General features: G+C 46.1%; 1 protein-coding gene across 1 annotated transcript in view; it reads right to left on the reverse strand.

Moving 5' to 3' along the window:
• LOC134467803 (histone acetyltransferase KAT6B-like) overlaps positions 1-20,031 on the reverse strand; it is a 72,821-nt gene extending 52,790 nt beyond the window's left edge. Inside the window, exons 1-4 of the mRNA XM_063221738.1 lie at positions 19,823-20,031; positions 18,535-18,592; positions 17,399-17,485; positions 15,903-17,112 (exon numbers count right to left, since the gene is read on the reverse strand). Coding sequence (XP_063077808.1) covers positions 15,903-16,778 — 876 coding nt within the window. The 5' untranslated portion in view covers positions 16,779-17,112; positions 17,399-17,485; positions 18,535-18,592; positions 19,823-20,031. The remainder of the gene's footprint in view (positions 1-15,902; positions 17,113-17,398; positions 17,486-18,534; positions 18,593-19,822) is intronic.
• Between the last annotated feature and the right edge of the window lie 704 nt (positions 20,032-20,735).

The raw sequence follows: 20,735 nt of genomic DNA on the forward strand, positions 1-20,735 counted from the left end.
AAGCCACAACATATTACCAAAGGGTCATTTCACGTGAAATCAGACACTTTGGGACCCGACCGACCCGGATTTCAATCATACTTGGTGTGCCTTTTTAGTAGCAAGGTAGCACCCCAGAACTGCATTGGTTTGAATCTGACACTAATATTAAGGGAGAAACAGACTAGGAAAGGTTCACATGTGAGGGTAGGACACTATACATTCAGCCTTGAATATATCAGTCGGTGTTAGTCACAAAAAGATGCCTGTGGTGTTATTTGAAAGCTCTTTTCTGGCTCTACATATTACACAATCAGCTTGGAATACAACAACTCTCAGAATATGAATTATGATAAATTGAAAAATTAAAAATTGAATATCTAAAAAAAAACTATATTTTAAAATGGCCAGTTCCTTGTCCAAACGTAGCCGGCAATGTCATTAGCAACACCTCAAATGCTGGTGTTCGGTTCTTTATTCATTTCAGAGAGAATTTGACTCACAAATATGGCATCATACAGACCACTTACTAATAATATGGTAATACCATAGTAGCATCATATGACAAACCAAAAACAAAACAAAAATGGTCAGTTTCCATGGTCCCAGGTTTCAGAAACTAAGGCAGATGTCCATTTATACACACCAAATGATGATATGTGAATGCTTGAACATTCCTTCTCTGTGTACCTGTGTCATCTTCCCTTTACCGTACTTTAAATAGATAATCAATGGCTACACTCTCATTTTGTACTCTACCAGTGCATTTGAAGCAGCAGCTGTGTCTTTTGTAGATAATGTATAAGTACGTCCCGTTGCAGTTACAGGTTCCACTACCAGAAGCACATCCTGATGATCCATGACAAGTCTATCTGGTCTGAAGGGAAAAGTGAAGGATGGAGATGCTCCATGAGGATGCAGGAAGTTCAGTTTCACCTCTCCAGTGCTCGGCATACATTCCTCAACACATGCTAGCCACCAGTTGCCATCATATACAGCTACAACATACCCTTTGATGCTTGAAAATGTAACACATTCCTTTACTGAGCTCACTCTTTCAACTCTGCCTTCTCTGAATGCTGACAATGGCCTAACTTCCACTGTGTCCACTGACAATGGGCAGAAGCTGTGTAGTTTTTGAGTACCTGGAATAGTTCTTGCAGATTCCAACCTTTTCAACAGGTTCTCAGCTTCATGATGGTACATCTCTGTTGTGGCAAACTGGCAATGGATGTTCTTGTTGAGAGAGATGCACCATTATGAAGCTCAGAACCTGTTGAAGAGGTTTGAATCTGCAAGAACTTTTCCAGGTACTCAAAAACTGCACAGCTTCTGCCCATTGTCAATGGACATTAGGCCATTTTCCGCATTCAGAGAAGGAGTTGAAAGAGTGAGCTCAGTAAAGGAATGTGTTACATTTTCAAGCATCAAAGGGTATGTTGTAGCTGTATATGATGGCAACTGGTGGCTAGCATGTGTTGAGGAATGTATGCTGAGCACTGGAGAGGTGAAACTGAACTTCCTGCATCCTCAGGGACCATCTCCATTCTTCACTTTTCCCTTCAGACCAGATAGACTTGTCATGGATCATCAGGATGTGCTTCTGGTAGTGGAACCTGCAACTGCAACGGGACGTACTTATACATTATCTACAAAAGACACAGCTGCTGCTTCAAATGCACTGGTAGAGTACAAAATGAGAGTGTAGCCATTGATTATCTCTTTAAAGTACGGTAAAGGGAAGATGACACATGTACACAGAGAAGGAATGTTCAAACATTCACATATCATCATTTGGTGTGTATAAATGGACATCTGCCTTAGTTTCTGAAACCTGGGACCATGGAAACTGACCATTTTTGTTTGGTTTTTTTTTGTCATGCGATGCTACTATGGTGTTACCATATTATTAGTAAGTGGTCTGTATGATGCCATATTTGTGAGTCAAATTCTCTCTGAAATGAATAAAGAACCGAACACCAGCATTTGAGGTGTTGCTAATGACATTGCCGGCTACGTTTGGACAAGGAACTGGCCATTTTAAAATATAGTTTTTTTTAGATATTCAATTTTTAATTTTTCAATTTATCATAATTCATATTCTGAGAGTTGTTGTATTCCAAGCTGATTGTGTAATATGTAGAGCCAGAAAAGAGCTTTCAAACAATACCACAGGCATCTTTTTGTGACTAACACTGACTGATATATTCAAGGCTGAATGTATAGTGTCCTACCCTAAAATGTGAACCTTTCCTAGTCTGTTTCTCCCTTAATATTAGTGTCAGATTCAAACCAATGCAGTTCTGGGGTGCTACCTTGCTACTAAAAAGGCACACCAAGTATGATTGAAATCCGGATCGGTCGGGTCCCAAAGCGTCTGATTTCACGTGAAATGACCCCAAAGACCCTGTGCACTGTCATAGTGCTGTTGTACAGTGGGTAGTGACGTTTTTTTCAGTTACTATACTATTACAACGTTCCAGTGGTGGAACTGTGTGTGTTAAGGGGCTACGGGCCGGCAGCAATCAATATGTCTACTGACTCCATTTCCTAATGCGATTCATCAATTGATCAGAGGGGGATGCAGGGTGGCAAGCCACAAGATACCACAAGCCTGCTTGGTTTGGTCCCTGACAGTGCCCTGACTCTCGCCCAAGGGTGCAGAGGTGAGTAAACTGACAATTAGGGACCAGGTTCAGTTGGACGCACAGTCAGTGCGACACAAGCAGACAGTTTAAGGGCCAGTAATCAATGTCCACATTTACTAACACGCTTCTTCAATTGAGCAGAGGGGACGGCGGACAGCCACTACTATCAGCCTGTTTACTCTTCCTTGAGTACTGAGTAGAGTAGAGTAGAGGAACATCTATTAAGCTTAGTGCCATGAGAAAAGTAAGGTGTCAAGCAGCATAGATACATCCACAGTACACAAGACATCATACACATTATTGCACAGCATATTAAACATATAACGCACACATAGGACACATTCAGCCATTGGCCGACACACACACACACACACACACACACACACACACACACACACACACACACACACACACACACACACACACACACACACACACAATAAAGATACTACTCGCCCAGGGGTTCAGGTCACTAAACGGTGACATTGAGATTCTGTTGAGATGGCTGCCCACAGTATGACACGAGCTGCTTGAAACAAGACAGTCTAAGGGCCATCAATCAATCAGTCCCAATAGTGTAGTCTACTGACTCTCGCCCAAGGGCGCAGCTAGGTGAGTAAATGTGGGATCAGGTTCAGTTGGATGCACAGTGCAACACAAGACAGTTTAAGGCTCATCAATCAATGTCCACTGACACTCCATTTCCGACCGCGATTTATCAATAAAGCGAGTGGGACGCACAGCCAGCACAGCAGCTGACTGCCACCATTACATTACATTACACTTAGCTGATGCTTTTTATACAAAGCGACTTACAGTTACTATCCGAACAGAGCATTGGTTACAGTGCCTGGAGCAGTGGGGGATTTGGTGCCTTGCTCAGGGGCACCTCAGACATGGGGGGAGCTAGGGAGAGTGAGGGTGGGATTCGAACCAGCACCCCTCTGATCTAAAGCCCATCTCCTTATCCACTAGACCACGGCTGCCCCCGCCTGCCGTCTCAGCCAGTCAGTGTGAAGACCAGCAATCAATGAGTACTTGTTATCCCATCCTATTAGCCTCCTATCACGAAGCCTGGCTGTCATACGGATTTACCATCATGTCCAATAGGATGCACAGGGATGCACAGTTCAACCCAAGGCCCCACAATTTCCCTTTTTAAAGATTTTTTTTGCTTTTTATGTCTTTATTTGAGAGGACAGTGAAAGAGAGACAGGAAACGAGTGGGGAGGGAGAGATGAGGAAGGATCGGGAAAGAACCAAGGCCAGACATGAACCCGTGTCGTCCCACATGTGGTATGGTGTCTTAGCGCGCTGCGCCACAGCACCCTGTGCTGTAAAACAATGAATTTGGGACTGTGTTCATAGTCATGCAGTGCCCTGCCTATCACAAGACACTTGAAGCAGACAGGCCCAGCAGTCGATGTGCACTCCATTTCCCGGTCTTTTTTTGTCTAACCTCCAATATCCCTAGTTTCACCTGTCCGTGCGACAGTCTGCGACCTCCAGACCATGAGAAGGTGGCTCGGGCCCACAGGCATGTTTCTTTTTTCTCCACCAGAAACAACTAGACCAGAGCGCCAACACTTCTGTGCTGCTTAAAAAGTTAAGTAGGTGCCACTGTTGCACTGTGATCCAGAAAGCTCCTGCCCTAACAGCTTGTTTGCCAGGCCATGCTGCTTTTGAGGCCAGTTCCAAAGTCGAGTAAAAATGAATTGAAAAAGTAAATAATAATAATAACAACTAGACAAGCACTCAGAGAGCACACCTCCACCCTCTGGTGAACAGAAATACACACACACACACACACACACACACACACACACACACACACACACACACACACACACACACACACACACACACACACACACACACACACACACACACACACACACACACACACACACACACACACACACACACACACCGAACGAATAAACCAACAAGCGAAAACACAACAAACTCAGACGATCACATAAACGTCTTGGCCGAGTTAATAAACTCGACCTGATGTTATGATGATGTGCAAAGAACAGAGACAGATTGAGTTCGAACCAGCTGAGCTACATTACTGTATGTCACTACAAGCAGCAGTGGCCTAATGCTTAAGGAGACGGGATTTAGATCAGAGGATTGCTGGTTCGAATGCCACCCTTGCACTCTCCAACGCACTCCATGGCTGAGGTGCCCTTGAGCAAGGCACCCAACCCCATTTTGCTCATGGGACTGTGACCAATACCCTGTAAAATAACTGAGAGTCACTTTGGATAAAAGCGTCAGCTAAGCATAAAATAGTAATGTAAAAATAATATATAATACTACATCATGTTGTATGGATTCCAAACACCATGTGAACAAACAGTGTTGAGCTACACATTTTAAGCTGGCCAAAAATTGAAAAAAAGTTGAAACATGGATTTTGTGTCTTTTACAGTTAGTATGACCAGGTCTGTGCACACCTAAGGGATTTCACCCTCATATTACACACACATAAACATGACATACATACAATTCTCCCAATGTATTAAAGAGAGACTGGCTCACTGAACTGAACCAAAGACAGGAGACGAAGCACATGGTTGCAACGAGTGCCTTCATGCACACATCAGTCATGCATGGTTGGCACAACATTGCTCGTATCTAGTGGCGTTGTATCAGACTGACTGCTCGATACATGACTTGGACACACATTCGATGTCTGATTAGTCTGACTGCAGATTTTGAAACATAAATCAGGACGCCACAGACTGATTTGTACAAAGTTCACACACACACACACACAGATAGACAGCGTGAATTGTGGGCTTGAAGGCCATGAAACCATTTCAGAAGCTGTGCTGTCAGCCTTTCAACTAAACCAGTTTGAAGGGCCAAGTAATTGTTCTTTAATCACCTTCAATGGAAAGCCAGTAATGGTGTTCACAGAGACACCTTAGCCTACTTTAATTATTGCCCCAATTAAAACAAGCCTCCCACTCTCACTACTGTTCACTGTACAATCACAAGCCACATAAAAGCAGACAAATGGAATATTAAGAGGACACACACGCACACACACACACACGCACGCACGCACGCACGCACACACACACACACACACACACACGCACACACACACACACGCACGCACGCACGCACGCACACGGTCCTTGAGCCAGGTTAGATCAGTTCAGCAGCTCAGTGCCATTTGCATCGCAGACACAGACGTCTCGTTCTTGTGCCCAATTATGGCCGCCAAACAGCCTCTTTTGTCAGTCAGAGAGAGAGCGGGCAAACAGCAACGAACACAAGGGCCCTGTGGTCGTGGAACACTCAGACAAGCGCTGATGTTCTGAGTTCCGAGCCCTTTGTTTGGGTGTTGCCTAGGCAACCACCAGAAGAGCAGCAGGGCTGCACAGTCTCACTGGAGGTGGTGATATTGGAAAGGGCCAATTATATACTTGGCCATGATGATGAAACTGTATATGTCAATGGTGTCTGTCTGGGCACATTCTGTGGCTTTGGCTCTGTAATGATGATGATTCCAGGAAGAATAGGGTTCAAGAGCGGGTTCATAGGACTATGTGACTATCCTACAACTTCACAAATCAGTATAAAAGCCTGTCTAATACTACCAAGGATCACATACAAATAAATTAAATTACAGATGACATTCTGGGGCAGTCAAATGCAAGCAAAAACAATTAAAACAGACAAATTAAAAGCGAGGAGAAAAAAAAGAGAAAACAAAATGAGAAATCCACATTGATCAAAGATTGGCCTGGTTAACAATTAGCAACCTAAAGTCTCCAATTAAAAAACGCTGGGCTGGCCGTCAAATGGGGAAAAGAAATTAAAAGGGCATTTGTTTCCTCTGGGGGCCCTGTGGAAATCATCTTATCACGCCGAATACAACCTAAGCTAGCCAAGCAATTAGACTGACTTTTATTAAGAAACCAAATGATTGACTGAAGCCGATTATGTCTATTAACGTGAGAAAGAGAATAAGTGAAATAGTATGTGGGTTTGTCTGGAGATGAGTGTGTGTATACGCGTCTGCGAGAGAAAGGGACAGTGTCTACAGTGCTTGTGTGTTTGTGTGCGCAAGAGAGCAAGTGCGAATGTGTTACAGTGGGAGTCTGTGTGTGTATGAGTATGTTTGGGAGTGGGGGGGGGGGTTCTCCTGGAGGATATTAAGGCTCGAGTATGTGTGCGCCTCAGTGAGTATTAATGAGTATGTATTCGTGTGTGTGTGTGTGCTAAGAAATGGGGTGGGGTGGGGGTGTTCTCTTGGCTGGATATTAGCGTTTGTGTGCGTGCGTCTGTGTGCGTGTTCCCCCGGTGGATATTAGGGTGTGTGTGTGTGTGTGTGTGTGTGTGTGTGTGTGTGTGTGTGTGTGGCTCTCCTGCTGGATATTAGGGTTTCCTGTCGGGTTCACGTTATCCAGCAGCGGCGAGCCTCGAGGGCAATTAGGCCTAAATATTTAACTAGGCGGCCTCATTTGTCTGCCGTCTTCTTAATCCCACTAATAAAGATTCCCCCCTCTCTCCTCTCTTATTCCTCCATGCAGTAAATTATAATCATTCTGCTCGGTCCTCACCGGGGACTCTGCTTTCAACAGCGAGTGTGGCGGTGAACAGCCAGCACCTAACATTCAAGCTTTATTTCAGGTAGGGAATCGGAGAACTTGACAAATGAGTAAAGAAATAATGGAAGGTAGATAGAACAGCAATGAAAGAGTTTGAAAAGAAGTCCTCCCCTCTCTTTTATTCTCCCATGCAATAATCTGTCGGTTTGTTCCTCATTTGGGGCCTCTGCTTCAAGAGTGAAAGCAGAGGTGAAGAAAGAAGCCTTCAGTGCGCAGGCATTCATTGATGGTACTCTAGGAAGCAGACCTCGAGGAATGAGGAAAGAAAAAAGGAAAAATAGATAGGGAATGAAAGAAAGAAAGAGAAAAGAAGCAGCTCTTTAAAAAAAAGAAGAAAAAAGATTTTTCATTCTTTTATTCAGGAAAGTAAACGAAAGAAAGAAAGCAACCCATGGAGTTCTGCAGTCCCTATAAAGTAATAAAAGTCCCCCCTTCTTTTATTCTCCCATGCAGCAAGTCATCCTCGTCGTTCCTCTTTGAGCCTCAGCTACAGCACCATTGTTAGTGCAGCAGCACATAGTACACCTGACTTAGAGAGGAATCTATACAGGTTTTATTTCAGGACAGGAAGCATAGAGCCAGAGAAAGAAAGAGTGAAAGAAAGGAAGAAAGAAAAAATGAAAGTACAGGCTCAGAGGCAGTCCCTTTAAAGCAATAAAGATGACCCCTTTTATATCCCTCCCATGCAGTAAATTACATAGTTCTTCTCGGCCTCAGTGTTGCAGCAGCATTAGTGCTGGGGGTGAGTGAGTGGCTGCACCTGACATGGGTGGAGAGTAGACGCTGTGTGCAGAGTTTTAGTTTTTTGGCTCGACAGGCGAGCAATGGAAAAAGAAAGGAGGAAGGAGAAAGTAAGGGAGGAAAGAAGCCATCCCTTTATTTCTGACAGGAAAGCAGCAAAAGAGAATGAGAAAGAACGGAAGAGAAAGGAAGAAGCAGCCTCTGTTTCTGACAATGGAGAGAAAGAAGAAAAAAAGAAGAAAGGAGCAGTCCCTTAAAAAATGTCAAAGTATGTGGGCTTTATTTCTGGGTTGGGAGCAGAGGAAGAGAAAAAGAAAGAAAAAAGGAAGAGAAAGGGAAAAAAGAAACAGTCCCTTTAAAAATGTCACCAGTGAGAATGAGAAATCCACAGACCAGCAGAAACGGCTCGACACAAACAATAAAAAAAATGGAAAAACCTTTATTTTCACACACACACACACACACACACACACACACACACACACACACACACACACACACACACACACACACACACACACACACACACACACACACACACACACACACACACACACACACCCCAACTGTCCTTTCTGTGAGATGAAGTGGGTCAGCTGGACTACTGTAAGAGGCTGAAGACACATTTCCATGGAGATAATGCATGCATATGCGAGTCTATGTGTATGTCTCTGTGCATGTGTGCAGAGAGCCGGTGTGTGTGTGTGTGTGTGTGTGTGTGTGTGTGTGTGTGTGTGTGTGTGTGGAAAGAGCTGCAGAGTGTGTGTGTGTAGCTGTTGGGGTGTGTGTGTAGGGGTGCAGCAGCTAGGAGCTGAGCCCTCTCTCCACTCGTGTTCCTGGGCTGCTCTTTCATTACCCAACACCCCCTCCCCCCTTCTCCTCTCCCTCCCTCCCTCCCTCGCATCCCTTCCCCTCTGCTCTGCCATACCACCATGTGTTTCTCATTCGCCCATCTCCAGCCTGACACATGATGAATGGCCAGCGTACCTTGACAAGGAGAACAGAGAAGAGCAGAAGAGAGGCGAGAGGAGAGGAGAGGAGAGGGTGCAGAGCAGAGCACCAGATGATTTCCCAGACACAGTATGACCATAATGGTGACCCCAAACCTCCACATTCAACACACACACACACACACACACACACACACACACACACACACACAGCCCCTTTTCAGCCACAACCACACACACACACCACACTTTTCCATCCCCCCTCCGCCCCCAACAAACACACTTGACAACCCCCGCCCAGGATGGTGTGGGACAAGGTGGGATTGTTGGCGGTGGCAGAGGGTGGGGTGGGGGGGGTTAGAGAGGGGGGTGAAAATGGCCAACGTAGCTGGCCAATTAGTGCCTGCCTTGCCTTTGGCAATGAAGTGCCTGCCTGCCTGCCTGCCTGCCATCCTGAGCTGCTCGACTCCCACTTGAACTTGGCCAGCCCCAGAAACTTTCCGAAGGCTGGTGCAGCTTGCAGCGCATAGTCGCACACACATGTATACACACACACACACACACACACGTCTGTATGTGTATATGTGGAACGTACACACACACACGTATGTGTATGCACGCGTGCGTACACGCAAACACACGCACGCACGCACGCACGCACGCACGCAGACACACACACACGCACGCAGACACACACGCACGCAGACACACACGCGCGCGCACACACACGCGCGCACACACACACGCGCGCACACACACACGCGCACACACACACTCTTCTGGCTTGGTGCCAGGGAGCCGACATTCTTGGGACTGACTGAAGTGAAGGCATGCTGCACTCCACTCCTCTGCTCTGCTCTGCTCTCCCATGCCAACACATGGCTTTATGAGGTGGGCCCAGGGCCCCTGGTTTGCACGGGAACCCAGATGATGAAAAGGGACACCTAATAAAAGTACACACGAGAGGGGGAAAAAAACAGAAAGCCAGCACTACACTACCTGCATGATGTTTCTTGGCCGTGCTGGCTAGTTCTGGCTGTGCTGTGGGCTAATGAGCGGGGCCTGGTTAACTTTGAGCAGAAGGGAAGGCAGAGAAGGAGACAAGAGTGAGAGGAATACGAAAGAGGGGAGTAGGGACTGGGCTTAGTGGAGTAGGGGTAGGGGGGGGTAGATCAAATGTGCATATGTTACAGTGTGTGTGTGCACACACAAGTCAGAGAGTTCATGTGTGTGTCTTGTGTGTGTGGGGAGGGGGTGGTCGAGTTGGTTGGGAAAGGAATGGAGGAGTGTGTGTGTGTGTGTGTGTGTGTGTGTGTGTGTGTGTGTGTGTATATGTGTGTGAGGCGTGTACATGTGTGCGAGAGGGGCGTGAGGGGCATCTGGATCAAGGAAGCGAAGGGAGGAAAAAAAACGAAGGAAAATGGTTTAAAAAAAGGGTGAACTAAGACCAGAGCAGAGCAGAGCGAGCGATCCAGTCTACTGTGGGCTCAAGGTTACATAACGCTGCTGCTGCTGCTGCTGCTGCTCAACAACAGCTCATTCCTTCCCCCTTTGTTCCCTCCGTCCCAGCACACAAGCTCAAGCACAAGCACAAGCTGCTGGAAGGAACACAGGCTGCAGCCACAGTACAGTTACCTTATGCTGCTATGCTGCTGAGATATTGGAACACAGGCTGTCTGAGGCCAGACTAGAGGCTGCAGGCTGCCCACAATACTGTTGTGCTGTGCTGTGTTGTGTTGTGCAGTGCAGTGTTGTGTTGTGTTATGTTGGAACACAGGCTGTCTGAAGCCAGAGGCTACAGGAAGCCCACAATGCTTTTGTGCTGTGCTGTGTTATGTTATGTTGGAACTAGGGGTGTAAATCACAGCCTCCATGACGATACGATATGGTATCGATTTCTTAAAGCAGTGATTTGATTATTTCCAGTACTTAAGAATTCCCCACGATACGATACGATTTTTCCAATTACTTTTCTACTTCTATTATGTTATGGAGCTAGAGCATTGGACAGGGGCCCCACGATACGATATGATTAAATCGCCGGCCGTAGGATCGATGCATCGATACATTGATTATTATTTATACCCCTAGTTGGAACACAGCCGTCTGAGTCCAGAGGTAGAGGCAGAGGCTTCAGCTACAGTGCTGTAGGCTACTGTGCTGTGCTGTGTCATGATATGCTGCGTTATGCTGGAACACAGTACAGTTCTATTGTACTGTTTCGAGGTGTACTGCTGTGCTTTACTGCCATTCAAAGGCAAAGTGCAGTAAACTAAGCTTACATATTTTGGCAGTTGACTTTAGATCATAACACCTCCTTTATCTTGTGACAAAGTCGTATGTTCCATGTCAAATTCTCAGTCATTTCAGTATCCAACCCAATACCAATACTTGGAAGGCCTATCTCTGTTTTAATGTTTGCATAGTTACTGCACTTTGCCTTTTTAGGGCAGTATGTTATAATGTGATGTGGTGTTAAACCGCTGGAACACACAGGCTTTATGAGGTCAGAAGTTGCTTCTCCAACTACAGTCCAGTTACGTTGCGCTGTGCTGCTGTGTTGTGCCGTGCTATGCTATGCTATGTCGTGCTGTGCTCAAGGTTGTCGACCATTTTTAAATTCATCGGACACACACACACACACACACACACACACAGACAGACAGACAGACAGACAGAGAGAGAGAGAGAGAGAGAGAGAGAGAGAGAGAGAGAGAGAGAGAGAGAGAGAGAGAGAGAGAGAGAGAGAGAGAGAGAGAGAGAAATAACAAGAAGAGAAAGAGATGTGCGAGTGTGACAGACAGAAGGGACAGAGCGAGAGAGACAGAGAGGATGAGGGGGTGAAGAAAAGGGAGAACAAAAACGTCCCCTCAAAAAAAGGCAAGTCCAGTTCTGGTCGGATGAAACCGCAGGAGTCTTCACAAACAAGTGAGGTCGGTGCCATACGACTGCAGTTAACCTCAGCTGACTCTGACTGTGTCATAACTGTGCAAGGCGAAGAAGTGGAAGATTGTAAATATGGAGAGAGAGATAGAGAGAGAGAGAGAGAGAGAGAGAGAGAGAGAGAGAGAGAGAGAGAGAGAGAGAGAGAGAGAGAGAGAGAGAAAGAATCGGGCGAAAAGGGGAAAGACTGTATGAAAAAAAACAATAGAGAGCAAAAGAAAAAGAAAGAGAGACAAACCAAACATTGATGACAAGCAAAAGTGGCAGTTCTACACCATATGTAGACAACAAGACTGAACTGAAAGGCGAGACAAAAATATCCACATTCTCTCCATCTCACGGATGTTTTTTTCCACTCCTTGGAATCCTGAGATTAGCCATGTGACACCATGTCTTTGGGGGGAGAAAAAACATCCGAGGTGAACGGAGCAGAAAACACTTCAGCCAGGGGCCAGAGAAAAGGCAGCCTAGCAGAGATGTCAAAACTACACCATGAATTTACTTCTACTTCTGCTTTTGGGCAGCCAAGGCCTAGTGGTTAGGGAGTTAGTCTTTCATTCTGGGGGTGGTAGGTTCGAATCCCACCTGACCTCTCCCTTCACCTCCATTCACGGCTGAAGTGCACTTGAGCAAGACACTTAACCCCACATCGCTCCAGGGACTGTAACCAATACCCTGAAAAAGAATGATCATAGGTCGCTTTGGATAAACTTGAGACCTAAGTACAATGTATTGAAATGTAATGTAATGCAACTTTGCACTATGAATTCACCTCTACTTATGACACATCTGTAGCCTAGTACACTAGACCCAACCCTAACAGCGGAATATGTTATTTTGCCGGGCAGGTTGGTCTAGCCTTGCACCATAGAGGGTAAATCTCACCTGGCTCTGTCCTCTCATTACAACACTGAATAGTTTTGAATTTGTGTAGCAAGTCATTGGGATGGGCTTAGCACAGAGACTGATGCGAGTCCTGTTTACACATTTCATGTGATCGTCTTAACTTGCCATGCTAGAGAAGAGGACTACAATCAAGAACCGAAACCCGGTCACACAGTCAACATTTTTATCTGTGAGGCTGCACTGTCTGTTTCGATACCACAAGCCTAAAATAAATCAGAAAAAAACTGACTGACTCATCGTGCCTCAGCAGAAAGGCTGACCGTAGAGAAGCTACTTCTGTCAAGCGCAGAATGGTTTCTCAAAAAAAAAAACAACACTCAGTTAGTCAATACACTCAAGTCTTACAGTCTTCCTCTTGCCCTGCTACTGAAAGCAAGCACGTCAAATGTCAAATCATGGTGCTGCTGATTTATGTCTTTATTGGGCTTTTATTTGTTTGTTTGTTGGAGAAGAAGGGAGGTTAAAGGTCATGAGAAAGAGAAGTTACACTGCAAAGTTCAAGCACAGCAGCGTTGTTGACACATAATGCTACTGAGCCAGGTCACGGCACGCCGAGGAGGAGGAGGAGGAAACCTCTCGTTTGGAGGCCAGAGTGTCATTCCTGGGCCACAGCACTTCCTCTGTGCATGCATGCATGCTTGGTTAGATGTCAGTATGAATGCATGCATGCACAGACGCCGTACACAGCCGGCCTGCAAAAGCGGCCACTTGTGCTCAAGTATGCATGCAAAAACACTCGCGTGAACTCGGCGGCGGCAGCAGCAGCAGCCTGCCAGGCACTGACTGCTTTTTGCTGAAGCGCTACCGTTTTGAAAATCATAATCTGCTCAGTTTAGATCATCACGTCAAACCATGAATGACATGGTGAAAGCAAGCAATCACCTCCACACACACACACACATACACACCAACAACACAATCTGGCCGTGAACAACAAAGACAAACAAAAACAGTTGGAAAGTAAAAAATTAGCAGGTCTGTCTTCGCTCCGCTCCGCCGCCAAGGGCTTTGTCTTGACTGACACCTCTGCAGTAAGTTGTCTAAACACAGCCTCGGCGTCCCCATCTGTTTACAGACAAGTCTCTACAATGCATCCCCACTGATCGCAGTGACTTTGGTGGAGGCGGCGCAGGGTGGGACTTTACAGGGATACGACAGGGCGGAGACGGCCTGGGGAAAATCTTATCGCGTTCAACTCTCTCTCCCTCGCTCACACACAAAACACAAACACACACACAAACACTCATTCATATACAACGCCATGCAAAAGGGAGGGAACTTTGGCCCAGGGTTACAGCTGTGTGTGTGTGTGTGTGTGTGTGTGTGTGTGTGTGTGTTTACAACAAGTAAGAGAAACCACAACATTTCATTGTGGTTGGCACAGTCTCCAGGTAATGGAGAACAAATAGCTGGCAGTGTCAAGGTTTGCTGGGCTGGGCCACCACCTTAAAAAAAAAAAAACGGTTTCATGAGGTGAACAGAGTGAACTGGGTTGTGCTGTGCCTGATGCCTGTGCTGCCTCACTTGTGTGCTCTAGTTGCGCAGGGTCAACCAGAGTTCAGAGCTCGTGCACATTACACATTTCATTTCATTTCATAGCAGCCGACTTCAGTGGAACTGCAAAAGATGAACAGTCAAGTGGAGCCCCGGCGCACAGTAATCACTTAGGTCTAGTGGACACACTTGGCAAACAGTAAGAGCGCCACAGTGTACAGTAGAGGCAGGGACGGATTACGATTCCATGGGCCCCTGGGCCAGACCAGGCCCCCCTCAATGGGTGCTGCTAGTTTACAAAGCGATTCAGGGTTTTAGACCAGACATGAGAGTTTATGTTGTTAGGGGTATGGGTAGTAGTCCTCTGAACGTTTTGAAAATATAGTTGCAAAAAGTGCAATCTTAAAGCAACATGAGAATTGAAATATAGAAGCTTGGACTTCAGGGCCCCCTTGACTCCTGGGCCTAGGCACAGTAGGCCTGCGCATCGGCCATTGAGTGGAGGAGACCCTCCCCACTGCCATGGAGTCATAGCCTGCCATATAAACAGAAAACAGTCGCCACCTCTCATTTGTACTGCCAAGACCATCCTTCATCGCACTAGCAGAAAATATAAAATAAAAAGTTTCACATTGCAACTGCTAGCAAAAAGTGATACAGGCCCAAGTGGTGATTTCATTTTACTGGCATACTGATGTAACCGAGGTCAAGATACAAGATTCTTTTTATGTGTTCCGAGGGAAATTTGCCTTAGACATACACATAGCTGCCACATAACACACAGCCAGGGCCGCTGACAGGTTTTGCCTGGCCCAGGACTAAGTAATCCAAATGAGGCCTCATCTCAATGCAATTAAGATCTAGTAATTTGTCCCCCCCGTTGGCATCCCTGCACACACAACAAATGACGACTATAAGTCGTAGAGTGGCACAGTATTCTGCGCAGACCTAGTCTAGACCCAGTTCTGAACCCGCAGCCTCACAGCAAGCCCATTGTCGAACCCTCACATTAAACTCCAGTATGACATCAGTCTCGAACCAGCGCCCTAACATCAAACTCCAGTATGATATCACAAGTAGATCCGGCCTCGAACCCTGACCGACTGATGTGCTACCATGTTAACTTAAAGCCAGCCTGTTTGGTCTGCCGGGAGGGAGGGGGACTTGCAACACTGGTGTAAGCCTCTTTGGATAAAAGCATCTTTAAAAAATCCTCTTGAACTGTAATGCAACCGTATTGACTGACACAACACCTCTGCAGCAGCCGCCTCAGCATCCCCAGACAACAACTTACAAACAAGTCTCTATGATGCATCACATTCACAGCAACTTTGTCATTGTTTACCAACAGCCAATGTCGAGCTGCTAGCCGGCATGGCTGTTTGCACAGAAATACTACATATTTAAAAAAGCGCAATTCAGTGGTCATTTTCTCATTTGCAATCGGGATGTTGAATGGGGAAAAGTCCCCCAATAGTTGTTGTGGCTAGGCTGGGGGACAGGTCGAGGACAGGAGCTAGGATAATGGACGGTACCCCTAGTGGTGATGCAGACAACACAGACATACTTTGTGTGTGGTGGTGCAGACAGAGGGCGGCTAAGATGCCTACCTGATCTCTCTCGTGGGGAAGCAGGGTGATGGTGGCCGGGGGTGATGAAGGGGCATAGAGGGGTCCAGCGCGGTTCATGGTCAGTGTGGTCGTCGTCGTCGTCACTGCCACAGCTGGCACTGCTCCCCCGGTTCCCCCAACTCCAGCCTTGGCGTCACCGCCGCGGCCGCTGAGCTGGTAGCGCGGGCCGTCCTTCACCAGGCGCCCGCTGCTCACCGCCCGCTTGGCGGCCAGCCTCAGGCGCTGCTGGAAGGCCGGGTTGGCGATGACGTGCACCAGGTCCTCCTGGTTCCGCAGGTAGCGCTCCATGTTCTTCAGCGAGGAGCCGTGCGCGTCGTCCAGCCCTTCCACGGCCCGCCGCAGCACCTTATTCCAGTCGATGTGCCGCAGGTCGCTCAAAGAACTCAGGGTAGATCCCTTGCTGTTAGAACCACCATTGGAACCACCACCTGTGCCAGTGGTGTTGGTGGTGATGGTGTTGGTACAAACGGCTGGAGTGACCGCAGCAGTGGTGGTGGTCATGGCGGTGGAGGTGGTGTTAGCGGACTGCAAGGCAGCAGTGTGCTGCTTGACCACCCCATGATTGTTGTTGGGGACTGCTGTTGCCGCTACCGCTGCTGATGCCGATGTGGCCGCCAGCCGCCCAGGCAGGCCGGGGTCTTTGTAGGAGGCGCTGCCCTTGTTGGTGACCTTGAGCACAGCGCCATCCTGGACGGCCAGCTCCAGCTGCTCGAGGACGGTCCTCTTGTCCAGGCCGTGCAGCGTGGAGACGGCGTGGCATATCCGCTCCTCCGAGGGCCGCTGCTTCTGCCGCTTGATCTTCTGTATCGCCTCGAGAATCCACTCCGTGTACAGAGGGTTGGCGAGCTTTACCATGGCTGGGCGGCGGCGGTGGTGGCGGCGCGGCAGCAACGAAGGGCGTACGAATGATCCATTTATGAAAATCTCCAAAGTTATTATTATTCCGTACTGCTTAGCTGCTTTGCTTCCGACAAACAACCAAAAAACGCAAGGCGGTTATAACATCCTCAGAAAAAAACGCAATTGGTGGTGTTAGACCAAAAGTGTAATCAAGACATTTTTTTCTTGTAAGTAATTCCAAGATATGGTGATGAAGATGAATGCAGATTTGAAGATAATTCCTTAATAGTGCGGATCCTCATCTAACAATGAGCTTGTGCACACACATTTTGTAAATCCATTGGGAAGCCTGCAAAAACAAACAAAGTCAAAGTTATTGAAAAGAGATGTGCATGTTCTCTGTGTTGTGGGTGACATTAGGAGTAATATCTGCAATCAAGGACATTCTAATAGCCTACTCAGAGATGAACAGTGATTAATAAAATATAAACAAGATGACACAAACTTACTCATCTTCCCAGATCATATAACTACTCATCAACACTAAAATGAATTATCTAAGAACAGACTGACAAATAAATGTAAACAAAGACCTAATTTACCCCCTTTGAAGCACATCAAACATGACAGAATACCTAGAATCCGGAAGAGCAGAATTAAGGAAGTCTTTCCCATCCTCTTTGCATTCATTCCAATGTAACTCAAACTACAGTTTCTTCCAGCTGTTGGAGGGGACAAAAATAAAAAATAAATATATATTTTCTGTAACAATATGTTGTTTCCAAATTGTCAAAGAGGGCTATAAATACGATTTTCTCTGCTTGAAAAACATAAATGAGCTCCCCCTTGCAGCGTTTTCTTCATGTGCAGAGAAGTGCTTGGAACAACCAGCAGGTGACAGATTTTATACGTGTGACTTCTCTCAGAACCTTCAACTACCAAATGGTGACATCAACCTCCTCTCTACACTGCGGTACCAGGGTCAAAGTTGGACCGCAATCAGACACCTTTGTTGCAATGTTGACGTTCAAGTAAAAATATGGTTTCAGGCACTGTCATAATAACTTATCGGCCGGGACAGGGGTAGGATGTCGCTAACTGGCTGGTTAAAATAACACGACAATGTAGCTACGCTATCGTAGCTTCCTAGAGAGCTAATAAGCTAAGGTTAGCCAGATGCCAGAGCTGCCTTGGAGATAACTGCTTACAAGAAACATTGGCTGACATCTCTATTTTTCTTACATGGCCGCCAGTACATGTCTACAGATTTCCATTAAACATACAGAATCGGTTGAAAACATGTTCCATCCGTAAGTACACTATGCCAAGCTATTAGCCTTGGGTGCTATCCTGTATTGCTCCTGCAAAGCCAATGTAGCACTCTTGCTAGCTAGCTAGCGGCGGCTCAGAAAAGACCAATCTTGGATGACCAGTTTTATTCTCAGATGACACTGGTGTCACACAATGCAACCGTGCGCTATCGATTTATGACAACCTCATGACACGTTTGCAACTTCTCCAACCACAAAGTGTCTCGTTGAGTATGTTGTCGGGTAACATTACCGCAAGAGTGCCTACCAGACTTGTCAAAATGCAGAGCCAGTTAGCCAGGCAAGCTACACCGCTAGCTAGCTTGCTATTTGTATGCTAACGTTAAGCGCCGCTCAGAATTAGTGGCAGTGACCGAGATGCTAACGTACTTTATTTCACGGGGAAATGCACTGCTGAAATATCTGTACAAGAGCGATAAACTAAAAGTCAAAACACAAACCTTGAAATTTAGGAGTGAGGTTGCGAAGTGCACTGCTGCTGTCTGCTGCTGATGTTGCCTAAAACAGTCGCCATTTTGTTACAATGTTGTAGTTTACATGAATCCGACATGACACTGATTACAATCCAATGGAGTCTCATTAAACCTTACCTACACACTAATGTGCCCTCCCTAGCAACTTTAATATTGGTTGTAAAGACAAGATCAGATTTCTGGTTTGATAAAGTACATGTCAATCACTGTATATACGCGCAACCAAAGGGGGCGTGTGTTGGCTACATAATTTGCCACTACCTACAATTGACCCGCCTCTTAAGGTGCCAACTCATGTAATGGAGATGACACACTCGTTTACTTTGTGCGCTAATCATATTTTGACAGGACAAGAAAGCCTCGCGCGGGGTGGCTTTTAGAGGCTAACCAACGTTCCATAATCATTGATCCATATCAAATACGGTCAAGTGCAAGAAATTGTCTCTTCTCCTTCACAAACAACACTTCGCAGACTAGCCCACCTTTAGGAACACTGGATGAAACAATCAGTTACACTTGAGACTGATTTGTTACATTTTAGCGATTGGATTCTGTTAATATCTGTAACACTGTAGACAAATGTAGCAGCGGTGAGATAACAGGCGCGTGTTGTTGCTGCTGCCCTGCTGGCGATGTTATTTGTCGCGGCACTCGCCTCGTTGACTGTAACCTACATAAATGCAACTCATATGGAGCGTGAAAATGCGTTTTTTTATTTTAAGTGTGCTAGCGATAGTCATTTCTTGCCCAACACGATAGGCTACACTTCACTTAATATCTTAATATTGTGCTTTCACGCGGATGAAATATCCTACTCACCCCCCAACCGTAAGTAGGCACGCTTGACGTAAGGGGCTACCACAACGCTCCATGTCTTGCAAGTAAGCCACATGGGTTCAGGCTATTTATTATTTATCACATTAAATATGTCCACTGGGAAAATAAAACCTTAGGGAGAAAGAGAAAATCCATAGCCTATCCATTCAATATCCCAAGCGGGTTACGTTAAAATTTCACTGCTCCGCCTAGAGAGCTGTTACATGATACACTGCTTATGCTATCCATCTGCAGATTAATTTCAATCTTTGGATAATGTATCACCATAAATGGCATCATTTGTATCACGCGAAGGAATCTCTAGCGACCGGTAGCCTATGTGAACAAACACAACCCAAGTGATAAACACATTGGTGTTCGCTAAAATGTAACCTTGCAAATGGTGGAGAAGCGACGCGAACATTTTGCTGGTAGTTACCTTTTCAAGTTTTTTCCTCCTCGAGACCTCTCTTCATTAACACGATGATTGAAAGCCCCCCCAAAACGTAACCATCAAAGGATTAATCCTCACGGCTTTCCAATACTCTGTTTGAACACACACAGCAATTCTCGCGGTGGCAGAGCGGACCTGATAATAACTAATTGAAAGGTTAATCTACATAGCAGTCTGTGACAAAGTGGTACCCTCCCCCTTCCTCACTGTAGACATCCCCGGTTTATTGTAACGGATCGTCGCCCCTGTGTGCGTTCATAGTGATCATACATCATTTTTTTCTCCCTCAATTGCGCACGGGCGCTTATTGACATGCTTAACACCAGCTGAAGTGCATTTTAATTACTCGTCAATAGCTAAATACACCACAACATCCATAGTCTGGGCGGTTTGATCCCCCCATCACATCACATGGATGGCTGTATATCTACTGGGAAATAAAAACTTCCTCTGTTGATGTATCCAATTATCTTCTCCGTGTGGCGTCCAGCTGGATAGGAAAGATAGTGCACCAGGGGATATCTTATTAAGCGAGTTGCTCTTCTCCTATGGATCTGTTTATGTCAGGTTGTTACACACATACACCACCACTGTAACAATTGGCAGCTCAGAAGGGTAGTACATTTCTAAGTGTGTCATTTGAAGTTGTTGACTCCTCTTTTGACATCAGAACAGCTGCTATTAGCCGTGACAGTGTGCAGCTCTCTGAAGCGCAGTGAGTGGCATGCGAATGACAACAAACGTTAGCAATTGTCATGCATCGCCACACCGCTGACAAAATGCATTTATGTAAGATTTTCATTTGAAGATTATGAGGACACCTAGTGACATTCCATTAAGCAAACATACAGAGGAAATCAACACAGCCGAGTGAGGATTTCTATTAAGTTGCATTAAA

The sequence above is a fragment of the Engraulis encrasicolus genome, chromosome 17 (assembly GCF_034702125.1).
Source record: "Engraulis encrasicolus isolate BLACKSEA-1 chromosome 17, IST_EnEncr_1.0, whole genome shotgun sequence".
In the NCBI taxonomy this organism is placed as follows: Eukaryota; Metazoa; Chordata; class Actinopteri; order Clupeiformes; family Engraulidae; genus Engraulis; species Engraulis encrasicolus.